Source organism: Paramisgurnus dabryanus, chromosome 1 (assembly GCF_030506205.2).
Source record: "Paramisgurnus dabryanus chromosome 1, PD_genome_1.1, whole genome shotgun sequence".
NCBI lineage: Eukaryota > Metazoa > Chordata > Actinopteri > Cypriniformes > Cobitidae > Paramisgurnus > Paramisgurnus dabryanus.
In genome coordinates this window covers 21,305,915-21,329,963 of record NC_133337.1, presented here as the reverse complement: position 1 = coordinate 21,329,963, position 24,049 = coordinate 21,305,915, and the positions used below count along the sequence as shown (strand labels likewise).

The 24,049-nt window shown below is 39.1% G+C and overlaps 1 protein-coding gene across 2 annotated transcripts; it reads right to left on the bottom strand.

Annotated features, from left to right (window-relative positions):
- Window positions 1–28: 28 nt before the first annotated feature.
- golgb1 (golgin B1) lies at window positions 29–21,549 on the bottom strand. 2 transcript variants are annotated; one of them, XM_065268423.2, is made up of 20 exons: window positions 21,437–21,549; window positions 19,739–19,826; window positions 18,847–19,017; window positions 17,608–17,730; window positions 16,320–16,475; window positions 16,085–16,192; window positions 15,229–15,342; window positions 12,568–14,887; window positions 12,338–12,420; window positions 11,322–11,391; window positions 6,012–11,025; window positions 5,493–5,916; window positions 5,161–5,394; window positions 4,229–5,056; window positions 3,931–4,115; window positions 3,672–3,825; window positions 3,434–3,519; window positions 3,058–3,129; window positions 1,303–1,387; window positions 29–1,213 (listed from the first exon to the last, which is right to left on the bottom strand). In XM_065268423.2, the coding sequence occupies exons 2-20, from the start codon at window positions 19,817–19,819 to the stop codon at window positions 1,076–1,078; spliced, it is 10,446 nt and encodes a 3,481-aa protein (XP_065124495.1). In that variant the 5' UTR covers window positions 19,820–19,826; window positions 21,437–21,549; the 3' UTR covers window positions 29–1,075. The 2 variants fall into 2 exon arrangements, with proteins under 2 accessions (XP_065124495.1, XP_065124496.1); XM_065268424.2 differs by having other exon boundaries at window positions 6,012–11,022.
- Between the last annotated feature and the right edge of the window lie 2,500 nt (window positions 21,550–24,049).

Below are 24,049 nucleotides of genomic sequence, written 5' to 3'. Positions count from 1 at the left end.
AAACCCCATACACGAAGCCACTCAACAGTGTCTGTCTTCCCATAAATAAACTTTATTTCCAAATATTAGCCCCTACAACAGGGTAACAGGAGGGAGGGAAAGGATCATTTACACAGATTTTACAGATAAAACACTCATTGGGCTTTTCTTAAAATATAAACTAATATACTCCAGCCCTATACAGCCCTAATAGATCAATATTGACAGTGCTGAGCATTGGAAGTCCTGTTGGTTCTGCTCAGAAAACTGACATGAAAGCTGAGTATTAATATCTTACAATAGAAACAGAATCAAAATATTTAAAATCAAATGAATCAAGTTGATGAACTTTGATTTAAGCCATTAATAGTGAATAAATGGAGTAGTAGTCCAGATTGAACAAACATGATGCGTAGTGTGTTTAAAAGAAAACAAACATACCAAAAAATACAGATTGAAATAAACAAATGAGAGTATTGCACCAAGCTGGCAAACTATTCTGCCATGAAAGGGATAAACGTTTAGAGACACACCAAGACTGAAAGACTTTCGACATGTCTCACCTGACAGTATTTGTATCAGCATATTTTAACAATTTCAATGTATGAATGCAAAAATAAAGCGATAACAGATAAATTACAGGAAGCTGGAATGTACTGTAACTTTTTAGGCATAATGTTTGCATGCCTATTGCCTACTGTTATTAAAGTAAATGAAACCAATGATAAAACTCCATCAGAGAGAGAAATGGAGATTTATGACATCTAATGCGTCAAAGAAGAAACACTGACTTTGTACAGTGCCAACTTCATTTGCTTCAATTCCTTCATTGATCCGCAGCTTTTTGTAGGTTAAATAATGTTCTTGAGGAAGTCCAGTAGTGTTACTAAGTTTAAACAAGCCCCATTAAAAGTAGACAGATTTTTCAGATCAAAATAAACAGATTAACTGTAACTTTGGTAAATATGCAAGAAAACATGTTTTTGTAAAAATGTAAATGAGTTAACCCTGTGTTTTTTAATTTGTCAGATTGTTGAGAATAACTAGTGAATGAGTATATATCCCTCTCTCTCTCAGTAAGCGTACTGGGTCTCTCTCACAGGTATCCTCCCATGCATAGCAGCAGCAGTACGTGAACAGTTAGCAGGTAGAGTGACACCAGCAGAGGGGTGCGTTGACGTGAGCAGAACGCTACTCGCAGCATCCGTAGCAGACCGGGCCCACCACTACGAGTCTGGAGAGGTACAGAGAAATGTATAAAAGCAAAATAAAAATATTTGCATTCTTATGTTAATGTTTTAAAAAATTAGGATTTGTGTTTACCCGTGTAACAGCACCCTCTGGTGGCTCAATCAGGACCGCAGTTTCTGACATCATCCTTTCAGTCTGCCACTCCCCTTGTGTACAACTGTAAAGAACACAATAAATAAATACATTTTATATTTATTTAAAAGTAGAGCTGGGCATAGATTAATCTAGATTTATCTCATACAAAATAAAAGTATTTTTTTGCATTAAATAATGTATGTATTTACGAAACATTTACATGTGTGTATATATTTATTTACATTTTTATATATTCTAAATTATCTATAAATAAAAAACGATATTTAAATAAAAAATTATTGAATGTATATTTTATATATATATATATATATATATATATATATATATATATATATATATATATATATATATATATATATATATATATATATATATATATATATATGTGTGTGTGTATATATATATATATATATACACACACGTATGTATTTGTGTGTGTTTAAATATAAATCATATTTACACACATCACAAACTCGTATATTATGCAAAACATTACTTTTATTTTGTATGAGATTAATCTAGAATAATCTATGCCCAGCCCTAGTTAAAAGCCTAAAAGGGTTAAATGATAAAACCGCTTATTTATATTAACACAAAATGGCAATTAACCTGCTTAACATATAATGCAAGTCAAATTTTAAATAGCATAGTTCACCCAAAAAGCAACATTTCTGACACCATTTACTTTCCCCCTTAGGTCACTGCAAATGTAACACACAAAAATCTAAAGACTGTTGATGCTGTTTTTCTTTTCATACAATGAAAGTCTGCCAAATGCATAATGCAGGGTAGCCTCTTATGGAACGGCTGAAATTCCACAAGGGGGCGCATTTGTTCCTCAGACGTTGCACAATAAACATGACATCCAAATATATTCATTATAAATCATGAATGAAAAGTGAGATTCGAACGAATGTCTGTTAGTGAACTTATTGTATACACTATTTATATCGTAATTCGGTCAGAAACTTCAAGATTGTGAGATGAACAAATCGTTTTGGATTAAAAGGCTTGGATATTCCATTTCCTTGGACTTTTGGGGATTTATGAACAATTTGTTTTGGACAATTTCACCGAAGCGGATAAAGGAAAGATTTTGAAGGTAAGTAAATATCCTAAATCGGCGCCGCCCGGTTCAGGTAACTAACAACTAGATTACAGTTTTATGACTGCTAAAAATCATATTATGCTTTCTGTGTGCGCTTAATGGAATCCCGAAAGTCTAAGCTTTACAACGATGTGCCGCATGACCGTATATTTTGAAGATTTAATGCTTCAAAGTTACAATGACGTAATGCAGCCTCACGTGCAAGGGAGGGGGTGTGCCGTGTACGGCACAGTGTTCCTTATCAGGTTAAAGGCAGGGTGCATGATCTCTGAAAGCCAATGTTGATATTTGAAATCATCTAATCAAACACGCCCCTACCCCAATAGAATCTGGACCTTCTTTTGATAGAGCCGCCCCACACATACCCAACCCAGGCAACGATTACAGTAAGTAGACATGTCCCTTACTGCTGACTTTTTTGGTACTCGGCCCGACTCTCTTTTCCAAACTTTTTTTTTAAATCATGCACCCCGCCTTTAAATGGGCTGGGACTGTCAATAAATAACATTCAGCCTAACATCTTTTTGTGTTAAATAAAAGTCATATAGATTTGAACCAACGTGGGTACATAAATGATGACAGAGCTAGACAGGATATTTTAATAAACAATCCTTTTATCAAACCTTTTGAGATGATCCTGGGCAGCAATAAGCTGCTCCTCTAATCTTAGTCTCTGTTCTGTCTCCTCATCCAGCCTGAGAGAAACACACAGAGCAGAAAGGTTACTTTACAGCAACAAATGAAAGTTTATTTTTAACGGCATGCAAGGTTTAGCTATTTTTCTGGTAAGTATAGGTTTTTGAGAACTATTTTGCTAAAAACTATATTTTTCAATTCGATCCATATTGTTAGCTAAATAAAAAAGGTTTAAATATAGGCAGTGTGCTAACTGTGTGGGAACGTTTTTACTACAGCTATTAATGTAGCTTATGGCAGAGGTGTTTAAGTGTGAGTGTGGATCAGTATAATACATAATAGGACTGAACTTTGCCAAAGTACCTTCTCTGGAGTTCAATATATTCAGCTTTATAGCCCTCATTGTGCTCCAGAGGGCCACCAGGAGCAGCGTCTACAGCAAGACTTCCCTAAGGACACAGAAATACAAATCAGATCATAGACTTTGCGGATTAACACATAAATAAACAGTATACAGTCTCTTGCTACACATAGACAATTCAATATAAAAAGTAGATTATCTAGCCGTTTTATATTTTTAAGACCTAAGTATTGTTTGTACCTGTCTTTGTGTGTACTCGTGTTGTAGTTTTGATGCCCGTGCCTCCTCCAGCAAAGCAGTGAGCTGTCGCACCTGTTGGTCTCTGTCTGAGAGGGTGGTGAGGGTCTGCTGCTTCAAGAGCTCAGCTTGGCCCTGCCAGTCCATCCTCTCTTGTCTATTCATGTCAAACATTTTCAAGAAATGTAAGTATAGAATACTGGTACCAAGGTATCACAAATAATTTAAATCCTACTACTGAAAGCTATCATTGAGAACACACCTGAGCATCTCCAGTTCCTGCTTATCTCTTTCCATCTGAGCATCTCTGTTCCTCAGTTCTGCCATGATATTTTCCTCTCTTTCCCCTGTCCTTCTTCTCTCCTCCTCAAGAGCCTGGGAAATCCTGGACAGTTCACCTGATCCAAGTCGATCCAATTCAGACTTCTGCAACCGTAGCTGTTCCAACTATGAAACAATATAATTTTTAGGTTACGAATATTAAAAGCAAGCACTATTCGGAAACATAAATTTACACACATTACAATGATTCATGTTAAGATTAGGACATGGTTACATACCATTCTTTCCCTGTCATTCTGCAGTGCTGACAGAGCATTTTTAAGGCTCCACACTTCTCCTTTCGGGCCACTAGGGGAAGATGATGAATGGCCTGTCCGGTTTATTTCTTCTAGATGTTGTCGCAGCTCTTTGGCCTCACTGGCAGCCTGATCTCGCGCATCTTGCAAAGAAGCCATGGCTTGACCAAAAGACTGATTCTGAGCTCGAAGTTGAGCTGCAGCCTCCCTTTCCTCCAAAAGCTGCTGCTCCATCATCAACAGGTCTCGTGCCAGCTCCGCCACTCGTTCCTCTGCCGTTTCAGTCTCGGTTCGCATAATACCACCCTCCCATCTCAGCTCCTTCAGTTCTTTGGTGTGGGCTGCTTGGGTTTCCCTCTCCAAGTCCAAGGTCTCCTCCAAGGTAGCGATGTGCTTTTTAGCAGCTTGGAGCTGCTCCCTTAGTTTCTCAACCTCAGCTCCCGGTGCATCACGTTTATCGACTGTAACACTTCCTTCACTGGCCTGGCTCAAGGTCTCCAGCTCCACTGGTGGTAACTTTCCGTGTGCAACATCTTTTTCCAAAGCTTGAATATGAATCGTAAGCTCTTCTTTCTCTCTCTCCAAAACATTAATGCGTTCTACTTGGGCGGCAAGAATCTGCTTGTGTTGGGAGTCCTTCATGGCAAGAACCTGGTTCAGGTCATTTCTGTAGCCATGAAGCTGGGCAGAGAGCTTGGCATTCTCAGCATTGAGATCATCCCGCTGTGACAGCAGGGCTCGAAGCTCCTCCTTTAGCCCATTGTTTTCACCTGCAGCCTCTTGGATGAGGCTGTCCTTCTCCATCATAACCTGAGGGATAAGTAAGAGTCATATTTTATACATACACTGAATTACAGCTGTTAAATGTGATGTGTTAATGTATGCAACATCAAACAACTACAAGAACATTGTACCTGAAGGTGTCGTTCCTCTAGTTGCTTGTATTGGCTGAGCACTCTGTCTCTATCATCCTGTAGGGAACCCATAGCCTTTGTGAAGGACTCAAGCTGAGCTTTGCTCTGGAAGGCATCCTCCTCAGCTTTACGGTGTCTCTCCTCTAAACCACGCAACTCCTCTTTCCTCTTCTCCAGCTCTTTCTCTGCCAGTTCTGCCCTTCCATCTGCATCCTTCCTGGCCTCTTCTACAGCCTACAAGTAGATAAAGAAAAATCCAATTGTATATCATTTTATTACATTTATGACTTTGGTTTTTGGTAATATTGAATGGTTTTCTGTATAGTAAGTACCTGTGTAACAGCTTGCTCCTTCTCACCAAGGAGCTCCATCTCCCTTCTCTCTTTTTCAGCCAGTGATTCCTGAAGGGTTTTAGTGAGGTTTTTCGAAGAGCTCAGGTCTGTTTCTAGTTGCTCCAGCCTCAAGCCGAGTCTCATTTCCTCTGCCTCTCGTTCTTTGATTGCCGTACGGGCCTCATTAACCTCTCCCTGAAGTTTGTCCACAGCTTCTTCTAAAGCCTTTGCCTGGTGGCGTAGTCCCTCTGCTTCTGCTTCTAAGGATGTCAGCTTGGAGCTAGTTTGGACTTGGTTGGTCTCTACCTGTGTAAGCTTCTGCTGCAGATCAGCCTTTTCTTTTTCAAGAGCTGAAAGGGTTTCACTATGTTTCTTTTCCGTCTCAGTCAGCTCTAGCTGTAGGTTCTCTTCAGTTTTCTGCATCCTAAACAAATAAAACATATGGATTATTGTTGTTTAAAAAAAAATAGGTAAAACATAGTTAAATGATATAAAAAGCCCAAGTAAAACTTAACAAACCTTTCCAATAAATTCTGCAGCTCCTCTTTCTGAGTGGTCTCTACCTGCAGTTGCTCAGCAAGTTCTTTAGCTCGGTTCTCAGCCTCCCGTACATCAGCTTCCTTTTCTTGAAGTTCATTATGAAACCTATTTTCCCATTGCTTGGCTTCATCCAGCACACGATCACGATCGTCCTGCAATGACGACATGGAACGGGAAAAGGCAGCCAACCGAGCCAGTGCTTGATCTAGACGGCTCTGTGTTTCCTGAACACGCTTGTCTGTAGCCTCAGCAACACTCCTTGCCTCCAGAGTTGCCTCTTCTTGCCTCTCTTGTTCCCTGTAAGCTTTCTCTAGTCTCAATTCCATCTGTTTAAGCTCTGCTCCAAGACGATACCTGACTTCATCAAGAGTACGCTCTGCATCTGCTTTTAACTCAGACTCTAAACGTTTTGCCATTTCTTCAGCAGCTAATTTGTCTGCCTGGACCTGTTTTGTCTCTTCTCGTGCCATGTTCAACTTCTCTTTACAGGCAGAAAGCTCAGCTTCAATACTAGTTCTCTCTTGTGTAATCTTTGAAATCTCCAAGCGTGCTGCCTCGAGTTCAGCATTCACCTCATCTCTACCCAACAGCATTGTCTTCATTTCTTTAACCAGTTCACTTATTCTTTCCTGGTACTCAATGCAGTCCTTCTGAAGCTGACGCACTTCTAACTGCTTCTCCTTCAGAAGTTCCTCGAGCTGGCGTGTTCTGTTTTGACTACCTTCTTTAAACCTCTGTGCCGATTTTAACTTCTGCTCCAGCTGCCTTTGTTTCCCTGTTTCAACCTCTGCCTCTGCTCGCTCTCGTTGCGCCTGCCTCATGTCCTCTTCCATCCTGGCTGCCCGGTCTCTCTCGCTAGCTACTTCAGCTTCCAGCTCAGCTTGCTCTCGTTTTACTTTCTCCAGTTCCCGCTGCATGTCTGCAAGGCGATCCCGACTGTCAGCTGCCTCTTGCTGGTAGCCTGCAATGCTGCCATTAACCTGAGCCAGCTGGTTCATCAATCGTTCCTCCAGGTCATCTCTTTCAGCCTCTAGGCTGCTCCGAAGTTCTTGAAGTTGAGTATCTTTCTTAGAGCTCTCTTCTTTCGCGATCTCATTTATTTCTAAAGACTCCTGTAGTTGCTTCTTGAGGGACACCAACTCTGCATCGAGCATGGATTCTTGCTTGTTTCTCAATTCCATCTGATCCTCAAGAGCAGCTTCAAGTTCCCTTACCCTACCCTCTGCTGTTTTCAGAGAGATCTCCAGTTCTCTTAGTCTCATCTCTGTTTGAGCATTCATCTCATTCTTTGTTTGCATTTCCACAACATCGTGTTCATTAGCAATGCATTCTTCTGGCTGCATCTGTAAATTAGTTTCTGCAGAGCTACTATTTCCCAAGTATTCTTGTTTTTCAATTAATTCTGGACTCCTCTGCTGTGTGACAACTTTAACTTCCTGAATAGTCTTCATGGACATTGTTTCAGTGGGATTTCTATCAATTTCCTCTGTCAAACGCTGTCTTAACTCCTCAGCTTGCTGTTCTAAGGAGTTTTTCTCATCCACAGCAATATTATAATTTGCTTTCAAGTTCTCAAGCTCTTCCTTGACTTTCTCAAGCTCTGTTCTTAGCTCAGTGCTAGTATCTCTGGTGCTTTTCTTATCTTGTTGCTCCCGAAGCCTTTCATTTTCCTCCTCTAGTTCCATAATCTTCTGTTGCTTGACCTTGGCAAATTTCCTCATTTTCTCTTTAACAACATCCACCTCTTTTGTTGCTTGCTCTGCTAACCTCTCTGCCTCTTGCCTGGCTGCCTCATGAGCTCGTGCCTTGGCTGCCAACTCCTGCCGCTCCTGGCGTGCAGCTTCAAGCACTCGCCTCACTCGTTCAGCCTCATCACTTACATTTTCATATGACTTGAGGAGGGTTTCATACTCCTCTTTCATGCTTTGGATCTTTTCTTCTAGTTGCCTGGACACTTTTTGAGCTTCCTCTTTGGTACTCTCAGCTTGACGTTTACATGCATCCTTCTCATTCAGAACACTATCCATAGCAAGTTTAAGACTCTCACAAGAGGCACTGAGACTCTGGTTTTCCAACAAGGTTCGATCTACCTCCTTAATTAACTTCTCCCTCTCTTCTTTTGAGTTGTTCAGCTCCACCTCCACAAACTCAAGCTTCTGCTGAAGCTCTAAGCGGATCTTCTCGGCAGCAGCCTGTTCCTCCTTAAGGGCCTGGTTATTTTTGAGAGCCTCTTTACGTGACACAAGAGCAGCTTGTAGTTTTCGCTGAAGCTGTTGGAGTTTGGCATTGTTATCCTTGTCTTCTACCTCTCGCTGAGGCACTTCTGCTTCCAGTTTTTGAAATCTATCTTGCTCCGTTTTAAGCAGTTCTTGTAGGGAAGCAATACGCTGATCTTTTTCTGACACAGTTTCCTGCATCTTCAGTAAGAGGGAATTATGTTCACTTAGCTGCTGGCTTAAATCAATAATCTCGTCATTTTTGTTCTTAAGAAAATGCTTAAATTCCTCTACTTCTGACTGAAGGGCTTTGATGGGAGACTCAGCATCTGAGATGCTTCTTTTAGCTGATTCCCAAGCCTGATCAACCTCTGCTTTTAGTGTCTCTGCATGAGCTTCTGCTCTCTGACACTTCACTCGTAGAGCCTCTAACTCTTCAGTTAGACCATCAATCTGCCTCTCCTTTTCTCTCAAAGCTTCAAGTTCCTCAAGCAGCTCTTTGACCTTGCTCTCTGCATGTGACTGGCTCTCTTGTAGACGCAACTCTAATTCTGCACGGGTAGCCTGCTCAACTTTTATCTCCTTCTGAAGAGCATTTATAATAGCCTCATGATCTTCCACTAATGGTTGTTGAGACTGCTCACCATATTTGTGTTGTTGTTGTGTCTCAGTTTCAGCAGAAGCAAAATCTACCCAGTCATCCTGACCCCAATCATTTGTCTCTGGTTTGTTTTCTGGACTCTGTGAGGTTGACCCAACATTTTCCTCCACATTAACACTAAGCACATTATCACCAACATTCTTTGATTGTAGCTGTTCCTCTAGCTCCCTAATATGATTCAACAACTCAGCTTTCTCACCCTCTTCATTTCGAAAACGCTTAAGAAGATCACTGTACGCCTCAGTTTGTTGCTTCATCTGCTCAAGATGTTGGCAGTCTTTCTGTTGAAATTTCACTTCAGCATCTTCATGAGCATCAGTAGCTTCCTGAAGCTTTTTGTGCAGTCTTTCAATGTCAGATTCCATGGATGCTATTTGTAAAAGAAATCTGTTTTTGTCCTCATCCGCCTGCAATATTTGCTGTTCATTAATTTTTACATACTGCTCTGTCAGACGTTGTATTTCAGCATCTGACTCTGCCAATGCTTGATCTTGGTTGTTGATTTTTTGTTGCAGACTTATCAGGGTCTCCTCTTTAATGTTTAGATCCTCTCTTGTCTCCTGCAACAAAGCATCAAGTCTCTGTATTTCCAGATCTTTATCCTTGATTTCATCTTTGATCTGAAGAGTTTTTGCTTCATTGTCATCCCTTTCCTTTTCTTCTTTGTTCCCCACCTCTTTCTTAAACTCTGCAACTTTTTTCATCAAATCCTTCCGTTGTATCAGAGCTGCCTGCAGCTTTCTCTTGACCTGTTCTCCATCTTTCTTCATAGCAGCCAGTTGAGCAACCAAGTCCTCTTTTTCCTTCTGAAGTGCAACAAGCTCTTCACTTTCTGCTTTTTTATCTTCTATAATGTTCTGTTGGTCATCCCTTACTTTTTCTAGTTCATAAATGTGCTCTTTAAGCTTTTTGACTTCACTCAATATTGTAAACCTCTCCTCTCCAGACTGGAGTAGTTTGGCAGTCATGCTGTCATTGAGCTCCATCATTTCCTGGTCTCTTTGTGAAAGACACTTTTGAAGGGCCTCCAGCTCAGCAGTCCTGTCAAAAAGAACAGCTTTGGTCATGTCAGCCTCCTGAGAAATCTGCAGTAACCTGTTCTCCATGTCCAAGAGCTTCTTCTCCAGTTCATTGGAGGTGAACTCTCTGTCCTCCAGTTGAGCAGTCAGCATTCTAGCTTGACCTTCTTGTTCAACAAGTCTTCTCTGAGCTTCATCTAGGTCTGCCTTTAAGGCTTGCATCTGGATATCTCTGGAGCGAACTTCTTCTTGCAGCTGCTCAGCAACATTATGTCCTTCTAATTTTTCTTGCTGGATCATTGCCCTAACTTCCAACAGTTCTTTTTCATAAATGTTTGCCTTTGATTCTGCCTCATTTTTGGAATCTTTAAATGACTGTAATTCCTCTTCTAGTTGATCAACTTTTTCCTGCGATTGTAACGCTGAATCTCTCAACTGCTGAAGCTCTCCCAGAAGTTCGCTGTATCTTTTCTGAATTTCTTCTGCTAAAATCTGTGCAAAAGCCTGACTAGAGCTTGAGTCTGTACTTAGCAGATCTCCCTGCTGCTGGCCAATAAATACCTGTTCAGTTTTATTGATATCTAAAGACTGTGACTCAATATCCACTATGCAGCTTTTTGTTGTGACATGCCAGTCCTGAACCTGTGGGGGCCACTCTTGGTTCACTGCTTCCAGAAGAGTCCAGCTACTATGAGCTACTTCTGAATCACTGCTAGTTACCATTTCATCTGAGGAAGTACCCTTTGACTCTGCAGGTGACGCAGGTTGAGGTGCTATAAGCTCAGGGCTATTCTCATTGCCTGCGGAGACAGACAGGACAGAGGTCTCAACTGCCACAAGTGTTGTCTCCTCCTCTCTTGTGTCCTCAAGATTTTCAATCTCTGCTACAGAGTTGTCATGCACTCCAGCAATGTCTCCTGTGGGTACAATGTCTGCACTTTTCACCTCTGGGATTTTCAGAGATTGGTCTTTGGTGAGTGACAGTTCTTCTCTAAGAGCAAAAAGCTCTTTTTCACTTTCCGCAAGTTGCTGCTCCAGATGCAATATGCGATCTGTCTGTAATGCATTTCCTGAACTATGTCCATCTCCGCTGTCTTCTAAGAAAGGAAAAATAAGATGATTAAGTAAGTGCAAAAAACATAAGCATGCTTTTCAAGCATGTATGTTGCTACATCTGGCTTTACTCTTTTAATTTCTTAACTTCCTGATTATTTTCTGTTTTTTGACAAAGTTAATTAAGATTAAGGCTGGTAGAGGAAACCCCTAGGTAATCACATTATTAAAAAGCATAAACTACACAACAAAGAAAACAAAAGCATGATAGGAGTGACACTAAAAGAAGCACAACAGTTCAAAGTACATTCAGCTGTACAAAGGCAAATATTAAACTCACCTGGGTGTGCCCTGTCCAAATCCCTCATAGACCGGTCAGTCACATGGTCACCTACTGACTCACAAGCAACCTAGAAACATAACCCTCAGTTATGACAAACTTTCATTGTTCTCTTATTGTTGAGTGTACATATACAGGTTCAATACCCACAATAACTGAACTTTATTAAGGATTCATAATTATGTTTGTATAATAATCACATATGTGGATATACATACAAGTATATGCACGCATTAGCTCTTAGTTACAAGATCAAAAGGAACTAGGGATGCACCGATAGGATTTTTTTGGCCGATGCCGATTTAAACAGACAACTTCTGACCGATACCGATGCAGATATTAAACACTTGTATACAATACTATACAGTTGGTCTATTAGCTAGTTTATTTCTCCATCTATTTATTTTTACTGAACATGGATTGGATCTAATAAACATTCAACTGACCAACATAATAAGAGGAGGCACAAATTAAGCTAAATCACAAATATAATAAGACAACATGACAACCTTCAAAGGTGGTTTTTGCTATTCAGCATTTGTTTTATTAACAACATTAACTCATTTTTTTTTTTTTACATATATTGGATTTCTTTTATAAACATAAACAATGCCAGTGCTATTGCTTTAAACAGAGTATAAATATTGCTCCTATATATTTATATAAATATATTTATATTGCTGTTCTTTAAACCTTTTCAGGTATTTTCATGATAATAAAGAATATGTATAATGATTATGTTTGAAGAGTGTTACTTTTTCAAATGCATGTTATAAACGAGTCAAACTAACAGTGATTTCAGATCGATAAGGACTTACTGATCAAAAGCCGTAGTACATGAAGTAACTGTGAATATTATTGTCTATAGGATTAAGAATAGTTATCGGCCAAGTATTATTAGTGTATATCGGCATTTATCGGTGCACCCCAATATCCACGGTTTTATAGACACCAATAAATATTTATTAGTTTGGAGTGGCAAAACTTTAAAACAAATTTATTTACAATCCACCAACCTCAAGAGGGAGACGCTGCTGTTCCAATTCCTGTATCCTAGCAACGGCTTCCTCTCGCTCCACTATGCTTTTATCCAGTTGACCTAGAGATCCAGGTGCATGGAAACATCATTTGTTATGATTAAAAGGAATAAAATTTACACTATGCAGTGGCTTTCTGATAAAATCCTTTCAACTAGTTTATTCAAATCAAAAAAGTGCTTTGAACCTTGTTTATCTTGGATGTTTACCTTGCAAAGATTGTAGAAGAGGTTCGCTCTCTTGCTGTTTGGCTTTGAGGTCACCAAACTGGGCCTCCAAGGTAGGTATTATCTCTAAGAACTGTGCAGGATCAGTAGGAATGGATATTTCTGCTTCTGTCTCCGTAGAAGTTGTTAAAGATTGAAGCCCTCTCCAAAGTTTCTCCAGCATATCCTTGGCTTGCTCTCCGGCTTTCTTGTCCTCCTCACTGATGTCCAATCTCACTCTCAAGGACTCAAGCTCATTTTGCACCTGTGCAAAATAAGCCTGTTCACTGTTAGATCTTTCCACCCTTTCTCGCTCTACTTCATCAAGCTTTTCCTGGAGATGGTGAACTTCTTCCATGTGACTTGCAATCACCGTTTCAAGTTTATTTGCCATCTCCTCTTTCTGTTTCTCTGCAGCTTCCAGACATGCTTGCAAATTGGCCAGCTCTGTCTCAAAGCTTGCTTGTCTCTCTTTTAATGTCTCTTGCTTTTCTCTATCCTCATTTGCAAGTTTATCCCGCAGTTCATCCAACTCTGTGGTCTTTTTCAGTAATTCAGCATTGAGAGCATTGATGGTCCGTTCCCTTTCATTTTCTGATGTCTCCAATCTGGCTTCTAAATCTGCTCGCATGTTGGCCAGTTGTGTCTCGAAGCTCGTCTCTCTGTCCCTTAATTTTTCCAGCCCTTCATTCTTCTCTCTTTCTTCAGCTGTAAACTTTTCTCTCAGTTCATCCAGCTCTGTTGCCTTTTTCCGTAATTCGGAGTTGAGAGCACTGATGATCTGGTCTCTCTCATTTTCTGATGTCTCCAGCCTGGCTTCTAGACATGCTTGCATATTGGCCAGTTCTGTCTCTTTAACTTGTAATGTTTCTTGCTTTTCTCTTACCTCGGCTGCAAGTTTGTCCCTCAATTCATCCAAATCTGTGGTCTTTTTCAGCAATTCAGTATTAAGAACATTGATGGTTTGCTCTTTTTCATGCTCTGATTTTTCCAGTCTGGCTTCTAGATCAGCTCGCATGTTGGACAGTTCTGTCTCAAAGCTAATCTCTTGCTCTCTTAATTTCTCCAGGCCTTTATTCTTCTCTCTTTCTTCAGCTGCAAGCTTTGCTTTTATTTCTTCCAGCTCTGTGCTCTTTTGCAGTAATTCAGAGTTGAGATCATTTATGGTCTGGTCTTTCTCATTCTCTGATGTCTCCAGTGTGGCTTCTAGACGAGCTCGCATATTGGCCAGTTCTGTCTCTTTAACTTGTATTGTCTCTTGCTTTTCTCTTTCCTCAGCTGCAAGTTTATCCCTCAATTCATCCAACTCTGTAGTCTTTTTCAGTAATTCAGCATTAAGAGCATTGACAGTCTGCTCTCTCTCACTCTTTAATGTCTCAATCCTGGCTTCCAGATTCAATCGCAGGTTGGCCAGCTCTGTCCCTAAGCTTGTCTCCCTTTCTCTGAAATTCTCCAGTTTTTCATTCTTCTCTCTTTCTTCAGCTACAAGTTTTTCCCTCAATTCATCCAACTCTGTTGTCCTTTTCAGTAACTCATCATTGAGAGCACTGACAGTCTGCTCTCTCTCACTCTTTAATGTCTCAATCCTGGCTTCCAGATTCAATCGCAGGTTGGCCAGCTCTGTCCCTAAGCTTGTCTCCCTTTCTCTGAAATTCTCCAGTTTTTCATTCTTCTCTCTTTCTTCAGCTACAAGTTTTTCCCTCAATTCATCCAACTCTGTTGTCCTTTTCAGTAACTCATCATTGAGAGCACTGATAGTCTGCTCTCTCTCACTCTTAAGTGCCTCAAACCTGGCTTCCAGATTTAATCGCACGTTGGCCAGCTCTGTCACTAAGCTTGTCTCCCTTTCTCGGAAATTCTCCAGTTTATCATTCTTCTCTCTTTCTTCATCTGCAAGCTTTGCTCTCATTTCTTCCAACTCTGTTGCCTTCTTTAGTAATTCAGAGTTGAGATCACTGATGATCTGGTCTCTCTCATTCTCCGATTTCTCCAGTCTGGTCTCAAAACTTGTTCGCATGTTGGCCAGCTCTCTCTCGAAATCAGTTTCTTTCTCTCCTAACTTTGTCGGCCCTTCTTCCTCTTTCTCATTAGCTTCAGCTGTAAGTTTTGCTCTCAATTTATCCAGCTCTGAGGTCTTTTTCAGTAATTCAGAGTTGAGAGCATTGATGGATCGTTCTTTTTGGTTCTCTGAAGCCTCTAGTCTGGCTTTAAAGGCCTGCAGTTGATTTTCAACTTGCATGGACCACTTTTGCCCTTCCTCTTCTCTAAGTCTTTGGGCTTCTGACAACTCCATCTCCATGTGCCTGAACTGAGTGGTTAGAATCTGCACAAACCGAACATTCATATTTATAAACATGTTAACTGGTCTATAACCTAACACAAGGATAAGGAATTAACTGGGCTGTCTGTATGTAAAAGGGAAAAGCCAGCACTTGCATGATATTGTGTTCAAATCTGGCACAACATGATAAACTGACAATAAATGTCCTTCCATGATAACCAATGTGGGTTTTATCATAACCAAACAATTATGTTCTGACAGTTGGGAATTTTTCTCTTTTGACCATATTTTGGTTTTTAGCATAGACATAAAAATACACTATGCTGGAAGCTTTGAGTCAGGTATGGTTAAGCAACAATGTAAACTATATACATTATCCTGACCTGTTTCTGCTGGTCTGCACTGTTGAGTTCTTGCTGTAACATTTCTAGGACTTGCGAACGAGAACGTAAGGACTCTTCCAGTTCCTCTATGCGCTGCTGGGATGCACGAAGAGCCTTTAAAAAAATAAAAGACAGGCTTAAAGCACAACAGAATGAGGTATATGAAGAAATGCTCAAGAGAAAACAAAACTCAAGATTTTGATTTATTAGAGGTTAACAAACATGCTAAAGATAAACAGTCCATGAACAGTCCAATAACATGAAATGAGTCAAGAGTGGTAGGATGTTGCTCATAAAATGCGAACATGCGCTCTGAAACTAGACAGCTTAGATCAAAATTGCCATGGTAACATGATTAGCTGTGATTTTGTGCCTGCTAACAGAAAACAAATGTGGATCCAACGCCTTAGGCTAATCTGAAAGAAAAAGCCAACAGACTTAAAACAGTAGGGAAATGCTGTCCTGGCACTACTGCTATGATCCGTTTTGTTTCTGAACTAATAAAATTTATTTGGTAATTGCATAATTAATTTAGGGATGGAAGAGGTGGAGCAAGATTTACTTTTGTGCTATATTTTGGCAATTTTCTTTAAAAAAAAATTATTTGGCAGCCAAAATGTTTGTGCTTCCCTAAATTAATTTCTTACTACCTTCATGAAATTCTTGGCAAAAAAAGTTTTTCTCCACTGAATATAGATTTTATGACACATAATTTTAGAGTAAGAGACTGATTTATTGTATTGTATGTACATTCTATGATCTTACTGTATTTTAAACAACAAACTACATCCAGTGGTTCATACAAAAAATCACTTTTAATATATTGTATTCATAAAAAGTGCCCAACTTGAGATACCTGATCATTTGAGGACTGTGTGAGATTGATGAGCTCCTGCTCATGTTTAAGGATTTGTTCTTGGAATCTCACATCCTTTTCCTTCACTACAGCCTGCAAGACCCGTACCTGGAAAACATTTTCGAGTTGAAAAACATAAACATATATTTCATGTGTTATTAATATCAAAAGACAGAGACAAGAAGGCTTAAGAAAACAGTATTCCGACAGCAGTAGTTTGATGGTTGATGCACACCTGCTCGGCATGTCCTTCCTCTCTCACACGCTGTTCAGCTTCCCAGAGTTGATGCTGAAGGACCTTGTTGGACGTTTCTGCCTGAGTGAGCTTCTCTCTGAGTTGCTGGAGCTCCTCCTCCACTCCTGGAGCCATTGTGAAGGAGCTTTCAGAATTCTGAAACAATTCAAGCCATCTATCATTATAATGCCAGCAAATGGGAAATCTTTGTTGAATTAGGTACTTCACTCCAAGCCGCATTGTCAAAAAAAAGCTGACACAATCGTGTTTAAACACTGAAATTCACAGTGGTTCAAATGAAAATATGCCACAATATCAAACATTACGTGGCATGAGACTAGCATGATAACATCATTTACCAACCTTGCCTGTATAAAGTATATGCAATATTTCATACCCTGTCACGCATCCTGTATGTAAAGATACAGTTAAGGATATAGGAAAGGAACGTGATATATCTTTATGCTAAGGTACTGTTCAGACAAGATTAGTTTTACATAGGGAGGTGGGGAGAGCAATTTTAATCAGAGCTTCTCAATGATTTTAGTCCCGTCCGAACGCTCCACGTCAGTAATCATTACGGACAATGTCGTTAAATATGATTACGGTGACTTTTACTTTCTGTAAAAAGGTCCGGAGAAATTACCTCAGATATTACTAATCTTGTGCCAATAGACCAGCTGTAAAAATACACAAAAATTTTGTCACTACCTGTTATTTTATGTATTTTCATACATAACAGCGCTTTAAGAAGCATTTACTTGCATTTTAGGCAGTAAAACAAGACAGTGCCAAGTCAGTTCCTGAATACCATAACACAAACTTAAATTCTGAAACTGACATTCTCCCCAAACTGAAATTAAACACAGTATTTTTTCTTGTCTGTGTCATGTTGTTTGCACATGTGATATCAGGAAGCAAGGTAATGTGCTTGTGACGACGAGAGATGTGAAGCACTGTGTAATCGAGTTACCCCTCCCACTTCTGAATGTTTTACTGAGATTTTTTAATCCGGTGCAAATTGACCATCAATATTACAGATGCCCTGTGGTAAAATTATATTACACCATTTACCCCCGTGAAACCAATCCCGTCCGAATGGGACTTAAGTTGAACATTTTAACCTGTATGAGAGATAAGATAGAAGCAACCAGCCTTAAAGAAATGAAACTTCATTTAAAAATGATGAAGTAGCACTTTTAAACCAAAGAAATAATATTTAATATTAATACAAAAATAATAATTACAAATAATATCCATTTCACACTAAAACCAATTTATTATTTACCTGACTGCTATTCAACGATTCCTGTCCTTTTAACTCAGCAATCTGTTTGTTTAGGCCCGCCATCTTGGCTTTGGCCTGCAGTTTGAGCTTTGTAAACTTGACCTCTGCCTGTTCTTTCTCCTCCTGTATAAAGACAAAAAAGCATGAAAATGCAAAACTAATGCTGAGTCCCAATTCGCCTACTTATACTACGACCTAAAAGTATGTACTGTTTTTGTGAGGAAAATGTACATACTTTTGAGTGTGTAGCAAAAGAGTATGCACGTTCTGGGACGTACTTCGATGACGTCATGCAACGTGAACGAAAACGTGGTTGCCTAGTTATGCACACCACGACTGTTAACAATATTTCATTCATTCTTGTAACTCATGTCAAATATAATTTTATTTACTATTCCCATCTTTATTTCTCATCGTTTTTTTTCACAATACATTTTACAATGTGTTCTACCAAGTTGAGGAGTGAAGCAGAGCGTCATTAGAACCAAACGCAGGTCGTTTGTGAGGCGGCTGGTTCTGACGTTCATGTGCAATGTGTGTAACAAAAGCTACTTATTTTAAAGTCCAAATATTAAAAAGTTTATAGTATAACTATTGTTTAACGTATTTTATACTTACATATAACTCAAAAATACCCAGATGAAAATGAACCATGCTTTTACTACAGTAAAAGTGTATGAACCATGTTTCTTTCGCTGGAATAATAAAGTTAACATTTCTACAGCCACAGTATTACTACAAATAAACAAGAGGGTCAGTGTGGTTAAGCTCCTCCCTCCCGCACGCAATGGGTTGTGGCCAATATTAGCCGTTAGAGTGTGCATTGATCTGCACTTCGAAATCTAACCGGAAATAGTAGACCATCCGGGTATCTTTGGGATACTCATTTCAACATACTACGATTTGGGACGTACTAATTCTAGTTTCGAATACTATTTAGGACGGATAGTATGCGAATTGGGACTCAGCATAAGACTCAAATCTTTATGGGTTTAAAGTCTGGTATAGTTTTATTTCTCTCTAAGCCAGGGGTGCCCAACCCTGTTCCTGGAGGGCAACCGTCCTGCAGATTTAGCTCCAACCCTAATCAAACACAGCTGAAGCAGCTAATCAAGGTGTTCAGGGTTGCTTGATAATTACAGACAGGTGTGTTGGAGCTGGGTTGGAACTGAAGTCTGCAGGACGGTAGCCCTCCTGGGGCAGGGTTGGGCACCCCTGCTCTAAGCTGTAGGTCCTCACCTTAAACTGTTTCTCAGTTTTGGCAAGCTGGATGTCTTTCTCTCGGATCAGCTCCTTCAGCTGAACCACCAGATGTTCTGTCTGGGCCAGCCTCTCCAGGACCTCTTCTGGAGGACCAGGGCCCACCAGGGAGTCGTCAGTATCAGGCTGGGGTTGAGGGACCAAACCATCCTGTTCCAAAAAACAAAATTCAAAATATAGAGGATTTATCAATACCACTTCTGAGAAAACCTCATGTTAATATTATTGATGATAAAAACAAACTGACAACTTGAACTGAATTTAAAAAAAAAAAACACTGTAGGATCAGTTACTCACTCCCATATTGTTATAAGTAAAACTATCTTGATTCTTTTTCATTGCAATAGAAGATGAACAACTTTAAGGAACTGCAATTCCAATGCATGGTGACTGGGGCTTACAAGCTTAAAAAGGATGTAAAAGCACTTTTAAAGTGGTTTAAATGATTTCTGGCTCTTGGTCTGTTTATGCTTGTCTTATATGCACAAGTACCAATAAGACTGTTGGGGCAGTTTCCAGCACAGAGTTTAGATTAAGCCAGGACTAAGCCTTATATTAGGACATTCAAGTAGTTTTTACAAACAAACCTTACAAAAAAACAATACTGGTGTGCATCTTAAGACAAAACAGTAGCACTGATATTTTTAAGATGTTTTTTTTTTTAATTAAGGCAGCTAATACATGCATTTTAGTCTGGGACTAGGATAAGCCCTGTCCGGGAAACCGCCCCTTAAAGTCTAATTCTCAAATGTAGAAAAAAATTCCTTTACCCCACATTTCAAATCCTGTTAACACTTCATAATCCTTCACATAAAACTAAGTGGTATTGACTTAGTTATCCAAATATTTAATTCCCAATTTGTCTACTCACTTGAGCGTTTTCATCGGATCGTTCCTCACCAGAGAGCTCCTGGAGGACAGAGCTCACCCCCTGGGTCAGCCGGCTAAACATGGCTGGCCTACATGGAAAGAAATACAATAAATGTTAAATATTTTGTCTTGGGTTCTTTGGATGCTTAATTTTAGCCTTATGTGAAGGCAAAACTTAATCCGGGACTTTATTTAGTCCCATTCTGATTTATTCAAGAAAATTACAAAATGTCTGTCAAAATTAGATTGCAGAGTCACAGCGCAATGGCATTGTTTCTGTGTATTGTTCACACAGAATGCTTTCCGTATATGTTACGGCAATGGTACCAGGTCCTCTTTATGGGAGCGATCCCAGAAAACTCATGGGACATGTTTGTGTTCACACAGAAGCCTCTCTGTCAATTTTATGAAGCAAAGTGGTGTGTAAATGGGGTTTTAGTTTCATGTGTCTCTAGAATGTGCCATGGAAAGATTTAAAAAAGAAATGATGACCTAACTGTTGTTTTTGAACGGTTGTGGGCGGGGTCTGCGCAAAGTGACCTCAGTTTGCTCAGAAAACACAAACAGCTTTTCCCATGAGACTGTTTTATTTTAAACAAAGGAGGGGTCAATTTTATCATTACTGAGTGGTTGTGTACACACACACCGGCAAATTAGGTGATGTGGTACACATATATACCTTAAATGCACTGTAAGTCAATTTGGATAAATGTGTATATCAGATGCATAAATGTAAAGTAATCACAGTACCATTGCATCACCATTCTGTATTATAACAAGGATTTTTTACTGGCAGATCATTTATTTGATATAAGATCTTGGACCATTTACAAAACAACTTCCAGCTGGTTATACCTGTTTTTGTTATAAGGAAGCTGATTAGCTAATGTTGACTAACGTTAGCTGAAAACCAGTGTAATACCAAAACACAGCTAAAGCTGGCCTTTTATCAGGCTTTATACAGTATAATATTCCTATAATATTGCACTACAACAATACATAAAACTTATATGATTACAATACTAAAAGGGAAGTATGATTCAGTTAAAACGGGTGTCTAATATTTGGAGTATAACGTAATAACACATACAAGTTACTTTCGAAATAAAACCCTGGCAAATCATGAGCATAACTCAAAATTCATAAATGCACCTAACTTATACAATGTGATGTTATATGGCTGCGTAGTGGACTTAAAAACGTCGCCTTTACAGACCATTAACTAAGTAGCTTTGAACCCCTGCCCGAGAATTTAACAGAATTTCTATAACGCATTTTCTTAACAATACATTACCTCGTGTGACGGTACCATAAAACGAAAAAAGACGAACAGAACCGAACAATAACGAAACATATCTGACGGACGACTGCGGCTGCGTCGCTTTCATTTTGTCTACACAACACCAAAGATTATTCAGCGACTCGTCTTCTCTGTTTTATAATCAGTTGTTCATATCAGAACTTTTGTTCCAGGCATATAAAGGTATGCATTTATCTTTTATGGTGGTTATAAAACTGCATTATCGAAGCCCAATCCGTGATTACAATGCGCTTATCCTGTAAGTGGGCTCGTGCTGATGACTCGTAAACAACTGTTGGGATATTTTTAAATATACTTGTGGTTTTGCATATGCCGACCATGTCAACGGCCGAATACATTTAGAGGCGACTCGGTTATATCATTAAATGTGAAACTGACCTGTGTACTCGGCGCAGGGACGAGCTGGCTTTATTATTTGATCAATTTCGTCTCTAGGATTTCAGTGCAGAGCCACATCACCAAACATCCCGGAAACAGAAACACAACGCTGTGATTGGTCCGCGCAAGGGAGCGTCTCTAAACTGCAAATTACAATGAGTCCCGCAAAACCAGGGAACCGTCAATAAAAAATAAACGTACAATAATGCAAACCGAAACAAAACACGTTTGCTTACTAGGAGAAAATTACAGGAACAGATTGTGACTATACTGTGACCGATTGTGATTGTATTATTTCTTTTTGTGAGATCAATGATGGTCCAAAACAGGAAGGGAGGACATGATTTAAAGGTTAACATGATTGTTAATTACGTAAGGCAGTTAGGGCGCAGCCTCCTTTTGCTGGCACACTATACTACAGTGTTTGTAAGCGTTGTGTCCCGCTCTGTAAACTGTTTTGTGGAGGGGTTCAAGTGGATATCAATGTTTGCCCGATACACAGTGGCAGTATTCGAATCCGTTCATAGAAGCTTGGATTGGTGGACCAGAAGACGGAGAAGGGAGGCCATAGAGATGCTCTCCAGCAGTGATACTGAATCGGAATAAGGAAGAACATTTAGGTGCTAAGGACACAAAGGCGATGTTCTTGGGAAACAAAAATTACATCATCAAATACCTGCATTTCCATGGATCTTATACAGCAACTACGAACAAACCAATCCTGCAATGCTTAAGTCCTTTACATTTCCTACAAAACTGCAGAACTTTTTCAGTACCACTTGAACTTTCCATTGCAACGTTTTTGCATTGAGTTTTTGTTCATTTCAAAGGGCACATATGTAGCTCTAAAATCTAGAGGTTTCGGTGAAAGAATCAAAGCCATTGTTGTAACCACACTTGAGGTTCTAACCACACCTGTTTTCAGGTCTAAACCAGTTAATGTATAACTGTAGATGTTGTAACTGTCCTGATAACATGCAAAATTTAGCAGACAGTCAAAGTGGCACAGTGGCATTTTAATCTCATGCCTTTGCTGTGATCCCAATGAATACTATATTGTATGAGCACATGTGCATGTTTGGTAAGAGTAATCATAAGTAACTATAGTAAAACACTATAAAACAACGAGAGAACTTGTTTTGCTAAGGGAAACTAAGGTGTTCTAGCTGGTTTTATGGATTTGATCAAATAATTCAACAAATTCAGTTTCAACAGGGTTTCCGATTATATTATTTGAGTCAGTTTTGGACTGTATTTTGTTTGTTTTGTTATTGAACCACGATATCCTTCTGACTGTTTAAGTGTTTATCTATATAATAAAATGTAATAGAGAAGTGTTTCGGAAATTTTAAAGATTTTTTTAATTAACACTAATCCATGTACCTCTTATATGTTAGTGCATTGACTTTTCAGAATACAGCATTGTCAACTTCAATAAAGTACACGTGTGATTTTTTTTATAACAGCCTTACATGAAGTACCTGCAATTGACTTTTAGAAGAGAAAAATGCATTGAATCTTGAATCTGTGACTTTTTTATAATTTGTTGTGAGCTGTCAATTTGCCTATGGACTGATTTTATTCCTGTTATAAACTGTCTTAAAACTTTTATATTGCAGCTAACACTGTTTATTGACTAGCGTAAAGCAACATTGTCTTATTTGACAAGCAAACTATTTCCAATATGAAATGTACCAGTAAAGGATGTGTATTTATGTTGTATTTTGTGCATTATATTATTTGTTTTCACATATTGTTTTTTTTTGTAACTCAATAACCCATATATGATAACATTACAAATAAACACTTTAAGGACACAAAATCTGCATGTGTTAGTTTTCAACACATTCCCAACAAATTGCCTTGCATATGGTAAGCACATACAGTTTTCTGTATATCTTAATTGGTAAAATGTGGTGTTAACAAAGTAAAGTTGTGGGTTTGAAAACGTATAGATTGATTCCACTGTAATTTGCTTTGGATAAAAGCATCTGCCAAAAGCATAAATGTAAATGTGTAAGTACTACCAAAAGGTTCTACCTACACCAAGTTAACATTTGATTTGATTCCCAGGGAACACACATGATGTAAGGGGTGGTTTCCTGGACAGGGATTATCTTAAACCAGGACTAGACCTTAATTTAATTAGGAAATTTAACTCGTTTGAACAAACTTGCCTTACTAAAAACATTATTTTTGTGCATTTTGAGGCAAAACAGAGGGCACTGATGTATTTTAAAATATGTCAGTGGAAGTTGTTTTCAGTTTGGACAGCACTTACATTTAATTTAGTCTAGGACTAGATTAATCCCTGTCCGGGATTAATCTAAATGAGTTGTCAGCTAATTTAAAGGGCACCTATTATACAAAATCCACTTTTACAAGGTGTTTGGACATAAATGTGTGTTGGCAGTGTGTAAACAACACTATACAATGACACGAAATTATCCACCCCTTCTTTTTTTAATCCCTATTAAATCAAAGCAATCCCATTAGACATGCTGTTTTGATTTTCTTAGCAATGTGATGTCACATTGCTAAAGCCCTGCCCACAGCAGCTGACTAACAGTCTTCTATAATTTCTGCCTTCAATGAGTAGCATGTTGTCTGCTA

Coding starts and splice junctions, on each gene's coding strand:
- golgb1 (XM_065268423.2), bottom strand. CDS start 19,819: ATGTTTAGCCGGCTGACCCAGGGGGTGAGCTCTGTCCTCCAGGAGCTC. Junction 5,395..5,492: donor AGGAGCAAGCTGTTACACAG/GTACTTACTATA, acceptor ATCTACTTGTAG/GCTGTAGAAGAGGCCAGGAA. Junction 3,520..3,671: donor ACGAGTACACACAAAGACAG/GTACAAACAATA, acceptor CTGTGTCCTTAG/GGAAGTCTTGCTGTAGACGC.